The 13,958-nt window shown below is 40.0% G+C and overlaps 3 protein-coding genes across 3 annotated transcripts in view; 1 reads left to right on the top strand and 2 right to left on the bottom strand.

The window, feature by feature from the left end:
- Positions 1-293, top strand: part of BDR25DRAFT_327985 (uncharacterized protein) — a gene marked incomplete at both ends in the record, with an annotated part of 3,686 nt that extends 3,393 nt beyond the window's left edge. The window contains one exon of the mRNA XM_033692359.1: positions 12-293. Within this exon, the coding sequence (XP_033543481.1) occupies positions 12-293 (282 nt within the window). The remainder of the gene's footprint in view (positions 1-11) is intronic.
- A 758-nt stretch (positions 294-1,051) lies between these two features.
- BDR25DRAFT_359544 (uncharacterized protein) lies at positions 1,052-3,581 on the bottom strand (the record flags this gene model as incomplete). The annotated part of the gene is made up of 14 exons (XM_033696104.1): positions 1,052-1,072; positions 1,125-1,178; positions 1,278-1,410; positions 1,458-1,499; positions 1,571-1,619; positions 1,648-1,672; positions 1,725-1,860; positions 1,970-2,170; positions 2,244-2,407; positions 2,451-2,563; positions 2,590-2,604; positions 2,645-3,191; positions 3,250-3,320; positions 3,383-3,581. The coding sequence occupies 14 exons, from the start codon at positions 3,579-3,581 to the stop codon at positions 1,052-1,054; spliced, it is 1,770 nt and encodes a 589-aa protein (XP_033543480.1).
- A 444-nt stretch (positions 3,582-4,025) lies between these two features.
- On the bottom strand, positions 4,026-6,996 carry BDR25DRAFT_359542 (kinase-like protein; the record flags this gene model as incomplete). Its single annotated transcript, XM_033696103.1, has 8 exons — positions 4,026-4,102; positions 4,158-6,272; positions 6,304-6,393; positions 6,426-6,452; positions 6,527-6,617; positions 6,647-6,679; positions 6,718-6,748; positions 6,914-6,996. The coding sequence occupies 8 exons, from the start codon at positions 6,994-6,996 to the stop codon at positions 4,026-4,028; spliced, it is 2,547 nt and encodes an 848-aa protein (XP_033543479.1).
- Between the last annotated feature and the right edge of the window lie 6,962 nt (positions 6,997-13,958).

Genomic DNA, 13,958 nt, shown 5'->3' with positions numbered 1-13,958 from the left:
GCCAAGGCAAGTACGAAGAGGCGGAATCGATGAACAGGCAGACGCTGGCGCGGAGGGAGAAGGTACTAGGGCCTGAACATCCGGACACGCTAACGAGTGTATATTGCCTTGCCCACCTCCTCGCAAATCAGCATTGCTACAGCGAATCCCTTGCTCTGTACGAAAGAGCATGCGCGGGGTACCAAACTGTCCTTGGGACAGATCATCCGACTTCCCGCACGTGTCGCCAACATTATGCCAAAGCCACAATGCATGCAACGGAAGAACAGGGTCGGTCCGCTCTTTGTACTTAGATACCAGATAGCGGCGTACATATACACCTAGGCAATGCATCAAAGCTCACAAATGGGATGGCAAAGACTCGTATCAAAATCTCGAAAACCTCTCTAAAATAAGAAAAATATATAATTTGTTCTATGCGTCTGTGAACGAGGAACAATCACCTCTCAGCCTACAAAGGAGTAGCTTTCGCTCTCCTTTCGATCCTCTGCCATCTCCTTTTCACGCTCTGGGTATCCGCGGCTGGGAGCTTGATTTGCGCTCCCTCCTCCCTCTAAATCTGGATGGATTCGACTCACGTACGCTTCACATAAAGCCTCTGTACGTGTAATCTAAATAGGGAGAGGAGGGAGGGAGCTGACCGTAGAGCAGGGGTCGTTTTGTGCTGTCTTTTGCCGTCTTTAGTTAGTTTCTCAACTGGGTCTTGTTTGACAGCTACCATTATCTTCACCCCTACGCCTACAGGGGCTCGCAACGAGAACGAAGAGCGATCATGCAATGGGGGGCCCCTCTATACCCACTGCTTATGAATGCACGCGAGTAGACGCTTGATCGCAAGACCTGGGCCCTCCCAATCAATGCTCTGCTTAATTCACCTCTACATTCAAAACTGAACAAGTGGCATAAATGCTATTTAAAAGCACTAGAGAGCTTAATAGCATACAAATATAATCTTACATTCTCTATCTGTCCTTGACCAGCGCGAGTTATGCGCGTCTTTGAGCTCGAGTTATGCTTAAAAATAAGCTTTAGCCTAGCGCCCGAAGCCGGGTTAGATTTGTGGAATAGTATTCTGACATCAGCACACTCGCAATACAGCTAGTCCACTCCTGACTTTTTTGTACAGGCAGGAAGTGGGGGTTGACAAGCGAGAGACAACTTGATGCGGCTACAGGCCACTACTGACACAACAGGAGCGCAACTATATAAACACTATACTTGGAATAGAATATTAATCTGTTAATCTACAGTTCTGCAAGTTCTTAACTAGAATGCACGAACTCTAGTAGGTCTAAGGCTGCCTGAACTAGCGCCATCATGCGTGTTGTCAGTAAAATGTAGTATTGCCAGCCAAGCAAGATATTCCTAAAGACAACATAGAGAATGAACAAAGCTTCAGAAGCAAGGTCTCTATTCTAAGGTTTTCTGCACTTCTTAATTACTATTAACCTTATCACAATAGAGAGCATAGTTGGATGAGTTCTCGCAGCACAGGGTTTCTTGTGGCGCAGGGACGGACGTTACATGATCTCGGTGCTAACTGATATTTTCATTGACTACTATTCATCACGACGTCGTTCGCATCTTCAGTTGATGCAGACTACCCTCTTCAATATTCTCTTCAATTAGATCGTGCGTTCCTATTACGAATTATACGTCTATGGATTATTAGCTGTGTGTATGATCCGAGCGCAGCTGCATAGGAGTCTTGTGTGCGAATTTACGAAATGGATTTCCATGTAGCCTTGAAGATGTAAAGGGGTAAATTGGGCCCTTCTAACTTTCAAATACAAGAAATTGTATAGAATGTATATGGGAGAAAGGTTATGTAGTGGATAAAAGGTAAGAACGGTGTGAGTACTAGAGAGGACCCAGGAGCTAGTGCGAGGCTGTTTAAATACCTAGGAGAGGTAATAGTTAGCTTGGTTTCTCATGTGCGCGCTCGCTTTGAGGAACTGTACATTAAGACCGAATGAGCGGGCCTTCTACCAAACAATGGATAGAGAATATTTGGGATGCGGAATTCAAGAATATTTTGAGTCTTGATGTGGGGTGTTGCTTTGCTATTACCACATCCGATATCAGAATACGAAACCTTAATAACGCAAATATACTAAAGCGAATATGAGTGAAGATGATGGAAAATACTCGCAAACATGACAAAGCGTAGCTGAGCTAGATTTAGGTTGAAATTTATTCAACATGTACTCGGTCGCAGTGCTAGTTACATCGCAGTGAATCACATCCCCTCCATGTCATACTCGGTAACCCGATAACAATTTGCACGGTCATTACACAGCTCGGCCCCCCAAAACCGAAGCTCGCCTTGTACGGTGATAGGGTGTATAGAGGGAGTTTTGCGGTTTACGGTTTGTAGGTGGTGCCGTTCCCTTGGAGGCCGTGCGAGCTCGGGGGTCGTGGGATATGGTTAGTTTAGTTATAAGCCAGACCAAAGAGGTTTTCAATGGATAGGGTCTTTTCCTATCGTGAAAAATAAACGAAGAGGCAGGAGGAGAAGGAAGCACGTTGGGTTCGAGACACGAAACAGTTAGCCTGCTCCTCACTATCCACACATCGCCCAAATTTCACTAATTCCTGGATGGCCTTGAATTCACACAGGGATCTTAGAAAGCGCCTGGGTCACACCGCGTGACTTGAAAGGTAACGCCATAATGGAAAAACAAAATTTGCTTATCTTCTGAGTAATTCGAAGATTGTTTGTTACGTACGGGCACGGCTCTGGATGAACTGTGGACTTTAGCATACATGTGTTTATTCCGAGAGACCAGGAGGATAATTGGTGGTAAATAGTATACGGGTGAGCAGGAGAGGGCTTCGGAGGAGTGTTTTCTCGAGGCCATGATCAAGATTGAAGCTGAGGATAAGGGCTCGTAGATTTGGAGATGGTATGTGGCACATCGAAGCTGGAGTGGAGGGAGACTGGCTGAATTGAGTGGAGAAGGAGACATACTCCAGAGAGATTGGGCTATCTTAATTGGTTGGCTTGACTCTCTGTTGGCGTGCGACAGGCTGAGAAGGATGTGTGGGTTGAGAAAGCGATGCGGAAGTGGAGATGAGACCAACTCGAGCCCCACCGCCAGCTCGGATGGATTTTGATACTCAGTTCGGCATGAAGCCTCTGAGTTGAAAGAGAGGTAGCTCGCTTCAAGTTTTGCATCATCACCGGCGCCCTAAAGGTCCGATCCGCGCGACCCATATGTCCAGCAATGCTTACCTTCTGATGCGGACAGTGCATCTACCCCACTGGCCGATCTCGAGGTTATGCTTCTTGCACAGGTCGGCTCCCTTCTGCTTGCGGCCTAAACCTGATTGCGATTTCTGTAACGCCTGTCTTGTTCTACTGCATGCCAATTGAACTAACGGTAGGTCTTGCGAACATAAGCTCGCTCCATAGCCACGAAAAGGGCGTGAGCCCGGCCGAGGGCGGTAGTCAGAGGGCAGAAGGTTGGTCGAGGGCCAGTGAATGTATTCCGGGAGAGGGTGTATGAGACGGAGGAGGATGGGTGGGGTGCGGCAGGGTTCAATGCGAGTCGGATGAAGGAGTTGGCGGTGGTCCGCATGAAGTTAAGGCTAGTATTAGACGCCGCTGCGCGATCACCTAGGCTGATGCATGGTATGACGGTAGCACGGCTGGACAGAATCGGCGCACTACCATTACACATTGTGGAGAGCTCTATGGAAAAGTGTGCTGGAGGAGGGAATTGCAGGAGGCTTGGGTTGCTTGCATCGATAGGCAGCGGTGGCGGCGGAGAGTGCATTGGTCATAATGTATTATGGATGGAAGATAGTGGGTAACGTGGAAGGGGGGATTGGCAGGTAGAGGTGGAGGTGTTGTGTTGAAGCTACTCGGAGACACGACGGGGATCTGATTTTAGAAACAAATTAGACCTAGTCATAGGTCTCAGAAGACTAGCTATGCTACGGAAAATACTATAGTATTTGCGGCTACTTACCTGCTATTTACCTAGCTCTACGTATCTAGTATTCTCTGCAGAGCTATCTCCCTAGCCAGCAACCTGGTCATGTATGGGCTTCTCTAGGCGAATGAAAGCATCCTTGCACATGGGGTCCTCAATCCGTACTGAACAGGTCTTATCCAGCACTCGGCACTTCGCCTTTTACTTGTCTTGTCTCACTAAATTGTGCGGGCGGTTCTACAGCTTCGAAATCCTCGGGTCCACTTTTCAGCGCACAGCTCAAGCATGCGATAGGTAAGCAGGGATCCTCTGCAATTTGGCGTGCTGTGGGCCGTTTCCCTGGATCATTATCGAGCATTTGTATTGTCCAGTCTCGTACTACCGCAAGCTCTAGCTGTAGGAAAACTTGGGCTTGTAACCAAGCTCGAACGTTGTCAACAACGGAATAGTACGCTCGAAATCCGGTTTCAGTCCTTCCTCTAGCGGATTGAAGTTCTTTCCAATGTACTTGCGCAGATTCCGAGTACGCTAATTCGTCGAGAATAGTCGCAAGCATCTCAGCGTACACGCAACCAAGGGAGAACATGTCTGCTGGAAGCCCACGCCTTTCTTGAAGTATTACCTCTCGAGCCGCATAAGTTCTTGTAAAGGATGTCCAGCTTTCCGTCTCACTCTCTGCAGCGGTTGGGTATGATCGAGAAATCCCAAAGTCTGTGTAGTAGATTTTGTACATATCCGAGCCATTTACTGAAGAATGTTGAATATTTCGCACTAGGAGGTTCTGAGGCTTGATGTCCATGTGTTTGAGCGGGAATGAATGCATGAAATCTAGCGCTTGAGCAAGGCATGCGAAAAACTGGACAAGGGCGTCATGCCTTTCTCTGTAAAAATCGTCTCCAGTAGAAGTCATTTGCATGAATGTTTCGAGGTTCCAATCTGCGCATGGGTACGTGAGGATGGCGAGGTTATCCTCGAAGATGTAGGTACCAACTAGGCGGACGATGTGGGCATGCTGCACGCGGTATAGATGTTGGACTTCCTGGACGGCTTGCTCGCGCTCAAGCTGATTCCGCTTTGGCCACCCTACAGTCTTCCTCACTAGCCGCACACGCATACATTGCACGCTCTCGACAATCGCTTTCGCAGTCAACCCTAGAACCTTCCCAACCACTAGGGGGATTTTGTCTTCTTCCCCAGACTGATACTCTGCGTGTTGTCCTCGTCCAGACCAATCTATCTCCACCAATCGTTCCGGAATAATATTGCGGTCTTGTAACATTTTGTGGTATGCTCCTCTCATGACAGGATTTCGATCTGTTGTTGTATTGGTTCCAAGTGAGAGAAACGTATCAATACTGTCCCTTGCATTGGATCGCGGGGTACGGGCGGAGAATTGCGATAACGTGGTAATGAAGGAGTGCCGGCTTGAGAGTCCATGCGAGAATGTTGTAATAAATGAACGTTGGCTCGAGAATCCCCCCGATGGTGCCGTGATAAAGGAGCGCTCGCTAGAGAGGTCGGAGGTATCGCTCATTCTCTTAGTCTTGTATGGAATGGATTTACTGTCAAGATAACCCCCATCGAATATTTTTCTAGCTTCGTCTTCTAATATTGATTCGAGCATAGGGTGTGATTTCTCCCGTGCTGCATGCTTCGTAAGGAGCGTGGTAAGTCGCTGCATGATTGGGGAAGTGTCTGGAAAAAGGCGGTCGATTCGGGCATCTGGTTTCATGGTGGAGTAATTGGAGGACTGGCGTGTACCAAAAGCTCTGCGGAAAAGCCCTTTGAGAACAAATGCCTCATTGTATGGAAGCAGCGACTCGAGATCGTATGTGAGGCAGTTAGTTGCTGCGTCTAGGAATGAATCTGTGCAAACTATCGGTAGATATTTGCGATATGTCTTTTGATCTCTATATCTGTCGTGATATTCGTAGGCGATCTCGACGAGTAGAGAGAAGAAGTCTTTTCCCGGAAGATCCACGAGAAGTTTGTAGGTCTCAGCCGTTTTTGCGAAGGACTGGACCGTAGAGGATGTGCTCAAATGTTCGGCACCAAACTTGTGAAAGAGCACATGCAAAGTATCGCCGAGGAGGAAGCCAAGGTGCTCAGGGTCAAGCGTGCGTAGGTATTGCGTCCTGTACGTTGCTTTTGGGGCGAGGAGTTGACCATTCTTGTACCGTAGATGTGGTGAGAGGAATCGCAACAGGAATACATCTAAGTGATGGCCGCTTATCTTAGTGAAGTTGCGTCCGTTATGGATTTCATATGCGTCGTACAGATCCTGCAGCTTGGAGTAGTCCAGCGAACATGGCTCAGCCATGGTTGTTCGTCTCGCTCATATATCGATTCCCCCAGACATCATCACTAATCGGGGTTAAATATCTGTCGGAAGATGTTGCACTCGGTGGGAGAACATGAAAAGAGTGAAGAGGGCCGGAGAGGAGGGATTCCAGGTCTTAGCGGGAACAGCCTCATTCCCTCTGCCACGCAGCGTGGTTTTCAATAAGCAAAAATCTAGCCAATTAAATATTAGCAGCACTTTTATTAAAAGAGTAATAACGTACACCACGAGCGAGTTGCTCAGACACCCAAGTCGCTCACTTTTGCCAAGACCACACCACAACGCACTCTATTATGGCCCATAACAACCTGCTCTGGCACTGTATAGTACAGTACGGCCTAGAATATCATTTAGAGACTACTTCTACTTCTTCCTTAAACATTCGCGCGTTATGCCCAGTCTAATTGCACTGTCCGCAGCGCCTTTAGGATGGCTCACCCGCTTTAGCTCGCACTTGCTTCTTCGCCTACTTCCCGTCACTGCGCGCCCTAAACTCCTTTAGAGTTGTTAAGCGCAGGCCTTCCTAAACCGTTAAGGCCCCTTCTGCCTTAATCTGCTTTCTTTTATGCAATTTACGTCGCGTAGCAGCCTTATTAGCTGCTTAAAGCCTAGTAACTTTGTTTGCAGCAGTCACACAATAGTCAGATGCGTCGTCACCATGGTCGTATGCATCTCACAATAGTCTATGTTGCCAAGACTTACCCACTTATTTCGCATATTGAAACGATTCGCTTGAATCGTTCCATTTAAAGTTACCTGGCGAACCTATATCCGAAGGTTCCTTGTATCTGCCCCGACCCTGCCTTGCCCCCTGCTGTACCCCTATTCCCCCAAGTATTTAGCTGCACCTCTCTCCTTAGCTAGCTTAGTAGTTTTCTAATATCCTCTTGTACAAGGCCTATAGGTGTTAATAGAATTCCCAGGTTTCTAAGTCCCCACGCACTCCCACATGCCTCTGAGTGGATTCACACCGCATTCGGACCTGTTGTCTTACCTGCGCTGTTACACATATATATAGACTCCTACAAGCATTCCTCTAGCAATTAATGCAGTTCACTAGTTTCTCTTATCTCTGTGCCCCTAAAAGCTTCACAAATTCCCTGTTGCCCTAATCCTAGCTTGTGTGTGACGGTGCTGCTTGTCAAGCTCCGCTGCTGGTCACATGATCTCGCTAAGGGCTAAGCGAACGTGCTAGCGCCTTGGCGCCACGCAAGCTGTTCTCTCGCGAAAACCCTTCGCCTCCTTCACTCCCCATCCTAGTTTAGCTGAAATAGAGCCGACCTACTCTACCTTGCTTCCCCAGCTCCACACGGTAGTAGAGACAGTGCTTGTCATCACATTGTGTGCAATGATTACTGCCCTCTTAAGACCTTCTTAAATGCATTAACTTGTTATAATATCTTACCTTAACTTTCCACAGTAACAGAAGGTTGTTGGGGTTAGAAGAGGTATAAGATGGGAAGAGTGGGGAGTAAAAGAGTCACGTAATACTTCTCTAACTTACAATAGTGCAAAGAGAGTATACAGTCCTCTATACTATCTAGCAGGGAGTAAGGTAAGAAAGAAGAGTAGTAGAAAGAAGAAGTAAAGTCAAGAGAGTAAGATAACTAATTGTTACAATCCCTAAATAGACTGTAAGCGAGTGTCGAACTGCAAGTGGACTGATCGATGACTAGTAGTGGAGCATCCTCCTCTAACAGAAGAAGGTCACGTGACCACAGGTATCGCCGGACGGAACGGAGATAACAGACTTCGCAACGTGCCTGCAACGATTGCACTTTAAGCAGTGCCTACAGCACCTGTTAGTGCAGGCAGTGCAGGCGGTGCAGGCAAAGCAGTTAAAACCTATGTATATAGTTTTAATCCTAACTATAGTTTAGAGGCTATAATTAATCTTTACTTTTATCTTTATATAAAGAATAGACAGAGTAGTATAGTTAGCTTTTAAAGACGCTATATAATATACTCTTATACTCTTTTATGTTAAAGCGTTTCCCTTGCCCTCTATACTAGCACTAAGGTAAACTATAATAGGCTAAACCTTCTATCCCTCCTCTTACACAGGTACAACAGACTGTACACTTAGACGTTCTAGCCAACCCTTCTATTCTTGCTATAGACGCCTTATAAGTTGTCTCTCTACACTCTAGCCTAAGTACTAAACAGTACAAGTATAATCTATAACTATATAAGGTTAGACAACTTAACTGTAAGGTAAGTATTTGTTACGACCCACGATTAGACTATAAACAACTAACCTCCTGTGCCCCACTGTTTGAACGAATAAGGATAGAGTCTTGTCAGATATGCGCACCTACTGTCAAGACAGGAGGAACGTTTGACGAAAGCTGCTACATAGTACGAGCAATAAGCTCGAACAGTATGTTGCTGCAAATTGCTGCATGTTGCAGCATTTTGCAGCATGTTGCAGCATTTTGCAGCATTTTGCAGCATTGTGCAGCATGTTGCAGCAAATTGCAGCAAATTGCAGCATTTTGCAGCATTTTGCAGCATGTTGCAGCAAATTGCAGCATGTTGCAAGCTGGTCGCGCATAGGGCTAGTGCGCGAGGGACTCGGATCGGAAAAAACAAAAGCCGAGCAACACGAGTAGAGCAGAAAAAGGATCGATAAATCAATACAATCAATCATGATCCCATACATCATATCAAAACCCATCATTCATCTCAGGAAGCCCAGAAACAGTGCTTCAATCTGACAAGTCCCCCTGTTTTCCTGCCTAACAAGTCACGTAACTTAACAGACAAGGAATAGACAGAACTATTAGACTAATGCACGGCTAAATGTATCATCTAATAAGCAAGATGTAACGATTCTACGAATCGTTCCATCTCGGGTCGCTCGGATCCTATCCGAAGGGTCCCCGTATCGGCCCCGACCATGACTCGACCCAGTCCCCCGCAGTTACCCCTATTCCCTCATGTATTTAGTCGCACCTCGCCCCTGTAGCTAGCTTAGTAGTTTTCTAATATCCTTTTGTACAAGGCCTATAGGTGTTAATAGCATTCCTAGGTTTAGAGTCCCCACGCACTCCTATATGCCTCTAAGTGGATTCCCACTGCATTTAGACCTATTGTCTTGCCTGCGCTGTTACATTATATTAGAAAACTTACTTTTACTAGTAATAGCCTTATTATAATATTACACTAATTATTTATTTAACTACATCTAAGCTCTAAGACATGTTTAATTTAGTTTAGGTTATAATACTTACACACTATTATATTAAACTATTTAGTCTATAGACTAGATTCTAGAGACCTTTTACTAACTAAAGCTTTTAAGTTTAGAACTTTCTATCCCTTATAATTAGGATTGCCTTTAGAAAAGTTGTAAAAAGTGCGCTAAGGTAGAAACCTAGAGACTACTAATAACTTATTAGGATTAAAGACAACTACTAATGCCTAACTCTTAACTACTTTTAGACCTTAGTACAAAGCTTGCAACACGCTCTAGCTGTAGCTAAGGCAAGATGCCTACTACTAGAGCTAAACAACTACTAACCTTAACAGCTAAACCCCCTTTTATAGGACCTAAAGCTAAAAACTTACTAGATTTAGAGGTAAACCCTAGCAGTATAGCCCTTAAGAACTAAGTTGCTTAATTAAAAGCATAAATTAAACAGCTAACTAGATTAAAAACTGTTAGTCCTAATTAACTCCTACTAACTACTAAATTACCCTTAATAATGCCTTAAATTACCTCTACTACACTAATAGTAAAAGACTTTTTAAGCACCTTTAAGCTTTTTTAAAGCTACTTTACTAAACACATGCTTAAGATTAAGAACCTTATAGACAGTAAAAAACCTACATTTAAATAATAGTAAGCCTTTATTATAGATAGACTTAATATTAATTTAGATTACTATTAGAGTAAGCGCGCACGCATGGCGTTAGTATAGAGACACACTGCTAGTATTGCGAAGGAATACCTAGAGCCTAGATACCTAGCTAAATTAGACAACTTTTAGTTTAGAAATATAAAAAAAATAATTAAGCTTTTATAAACTTACTTTATTACTAGTAACAAGGAGACAGAGGTGTAATAGGCGTTTTAGACTTTAAAGATAAGCAAAGAAGAAGCATTTTCTACTTTTAAAGCTTACTTTATTAGTGCTGCTATTAAAGGGTTTATATTAAAGTTAAAATAGTTCTTCTACCTATAGAAAAAGATACTGCCTAGCCTAAAAGTACTAAACTTAGGTTTTAAACACACTTAAAAAGGCTTCTTTAAGATAATAGTAGCCTACTTAATAGCCTATAACATAGAAAAAAGAAACACTTTTACTATTTTAAAGTAAACTATTAACTACACTTAATAATCTAACATTAGACCTATTATAAAGCAGTCTTAAAAGGTTTCTAGTAATACATCTAAGGCAGTATACTATTTAAGTGCACTCTAACCTGCACCTATGTTAGTACTCTAATCCACCCTAGCTACCTACTAACAACCTAGCTAGACACCTGCCTCTAAAAGACAGACAACTTCTAGTAACTGTTATAATTATAGTAAACTAGAACATTTTACTAGCAATTATTCTATCTCTAAAGTATAAAAAATTAAGGTAGAGCAACAGAAATTTAAAAAAAAGTTTATAAATATAAATAATTATAAGCTAGACCTTTTTTAGATAGGAAATAAAAATGCTTAAGAAAACTTTTTATTTTAGGCTTAAATAAGTATAACTTAGTAAATATTAACTTATTACACTTATTTAAAGAAAAACATTTTTAAGTCCTTACTGTTTTATGCTTAAAAGGCATTAAAGTTTAATTAAATTTCTTAGTTAATACTAGCGCATATAGTTTTTTATTTATTAACTTAATAACTACTAAGTCTTTATTCTAATGCCTTTATGTCTTTATCTAATGTTTACCTTTTAAAGTTATAGTTAAGGGTTTTTAAGACTAAATCTAAGTTTTAGTCTACTAGTATATCTGCCTGTATATGCAAATTAATAGTAGAAGTATCTAGAACTACCTTTTTATAATTATAAACCTTAGCTTACAAAATTATATTATTAGCATTAAATAGCTATGTTGTTTTAAACTCTAACTAGATATAAAAAAAAATTAGATTATATAGCCTAATAAGTATTCTACTACTTATAAACTTTTACTACTTTTACTTATGCAACTAAACTAGCCCGCGCGCAACAAAGAAGTAGAGTTAGATATTAGATAATATAACACACTATAAGAAAAAAACTACATTTAGCAGTTATACAGCCTAATAATTAACTATATTAAGGGTTTACTAAGGCTACTAAAATTATACTGCTCTTCTATTACCTATAGTCTAAAAACACTTAAATTATTAATTTGCCTATCTGTTAAGAAGTCTAGAACAGGTCTAAAGGACATTTATTTTTTTACTATTACTCTTATTTTAGCAAATGCTTTCTATTTTAATATAAAAAAATAAGTTCTTTTTAACTTTTATTTATAAAATTAAGTGTTTAATTAAAAACAAGTAAGCTCTACTGTTAAATAATAGATGTAAAATTAAAGTATTAGTAAACTTTTAATTACTATCTAAATACTATTAGTACTAAAATGTATTTAGCTACACTATAGCTTACTAATTACTAGCACATTACTTATATAACTATAAGATTGTCCTTATAGAACCTCTTTCTAACAGTTACAGCCCTTTATATAAACAGAACGTTAAGGAACTAGAGGTAATAAAGAAGTATATTATAAACAATCTAAAATATAGTTTTATTAAGTAGAGTTAGAGCTCTTTTACATCTTTTATTTTTTATGTATAGAAACTAAATAGTAACTTACATATCTATGTTAATTACTACAAACTTAATGCTATTACTTACAAAAATGTGTATCTAATACTGCGCATAGACAAACTTCTGTTAAAACTTATAAAAGTAGCTATTTTTATAAAGTTTAATATTTGCACAGCCTTTAACAAGATTAGAATAGACCTAAGCTTTAAAAAGTGTACTACTTTTTAGACATAATATAAAACATATAAGTGTAAAGTCCTACTTTTTAGATTATGTAATAGCCTAGCAACTTACTAGCGCTATATAAACAACATATTAATTAACTACCTAGACAACTTCTACATTGCTTATCTAAATAACATTTTTATTTACTTTAAAAACAAGGCAACTTATATCCTCTATGTTAAAAAGGTTTTAGAGAGGCTACAGTAAGCAGGACTATAAGTAGAGATTAGAAAAAGTAAATTTTATATTACTTAAATAAAGTATCTTAGCTATATACTTTTAAACAAAGGACTAGAGGTTAACCTACAGAAAGTAGAGGTGCTACATAACTAGCAAGCGCCTACTACTATAACAGGTGTAAAATCCTTCTTAGGCTTTACTAGATTTTATTAGTAATTTATTTTAAAAAAATTTTATATAGTAAAACTAATTATTACACTTTAGAGTCTTACTACCTTTTTTGTATAGACTTTAGAGTGTAATATAGCTTTTAAAAAGCTAAAGTCTAAGCTACTAAAAATACCTACGCTTTACTATTTTAACTTTATATTATAAACTAAAATTAAAACTAACACTTTTAATAAGGTAGTAGCAGGAGTCTTATTTTAGGAACATGCTAATAGAAATTAGTGCTCTATTTTATTCTATAGTAAGGTCCTATCTAGTTTAGAGCTAAACTAGAAAATATATAATAAGAAGCTATTTATAATTATTACTGCGTTTAAATAATAAAGAGCTAAGCTTACATTAGCAATAATAAGCACTTTAGTATATACTAATTATTAGTTATTAGAGTACTTTATAATAACAAAAGTGCTAAATGCTTATTAGGTTTATTAAGCTAAAAAGTTAGCTTAGTATTACTTCTAAATTAAGTACACCTTTAGTAAAAACAACGCTAGGGTAGACATTCTTAGCTGTTATAAATAAGACATAAAAAATTTAAAAGCAGCTTAAACTAACAACTAGTTAAAAGTTTTACTTAGACTATACTAACTTTACCTCTAAATTAATAAGGAATTAGCCTAGTACTATATTACTTAAATAATAACTTAAGTAACTTTACTAAATATTATAAAAGAACTAAACTAGGTTATGTTTTTTAGTTTTTTAAAATTAATTAACACATTACTTTAAAAAAATTAAGCCTCTTTTATGTAAAAGTAAAAACTCTTACCTTACTATTATTAGATAAGAAATAGACTACTTTTTTATGCTAACTATTTATGTGTTTTAGTAGACTTACTACTATGTACCTAACTTATTTAAAAAGTCTATAATTAAGTATCTTTAGCACACCTTAGTGCTACTAAGACTTATTAGTTACTGTCTTAAAAGTACTACTAAAAGGGCATAAAGGCTACTTATAAATAATATATACAGAATTACCTTTCTTGTTATAAAGCTTATCTAAAATAAACTTAAACTTTAGGGTTTATCTACTCCTTTCTAATCCCTAATTAACTAATATAGCATTTATGTATTAATTTTAAAATTTTTTTTAAAGATAAGTCTAGTTATTAGCAGAGCTTGCTCTGCTTATTATATTCGGGTTTGCAGAACGAAAAGTTTAGCAGAATCTCCTCTTTTGGACGCGCTAGTTAGTTAGAATTTCTTCGGATAAACCCCAGTAACGCTGTTTCTCTGTCAGCTTATGTGTTTCTTATATTCTTTTTTAAAAAA

Source organism: Lindgomyces ingoldianus (genome assembly GCF_010093535.1).
Source record: "Lindgomyces ingoldianus strain ATCC 200398 unplaced genomic scaffold BDR25scaffold_33, whole genome shotgun sequence".
Taxonomy (NCBI): domain Eukaryota; kingdom Fungi; phylum Ascomycota; class Dothideomycetes; order Pleosporales; family Lindgomycetaceae; genus Lindgomyces; species Lindgomyces ingoldianus.
Note: the sequence above shows the minus strand (reverse complement) of the source record. Positions and strands in the feature narration are given on the sequence as shown.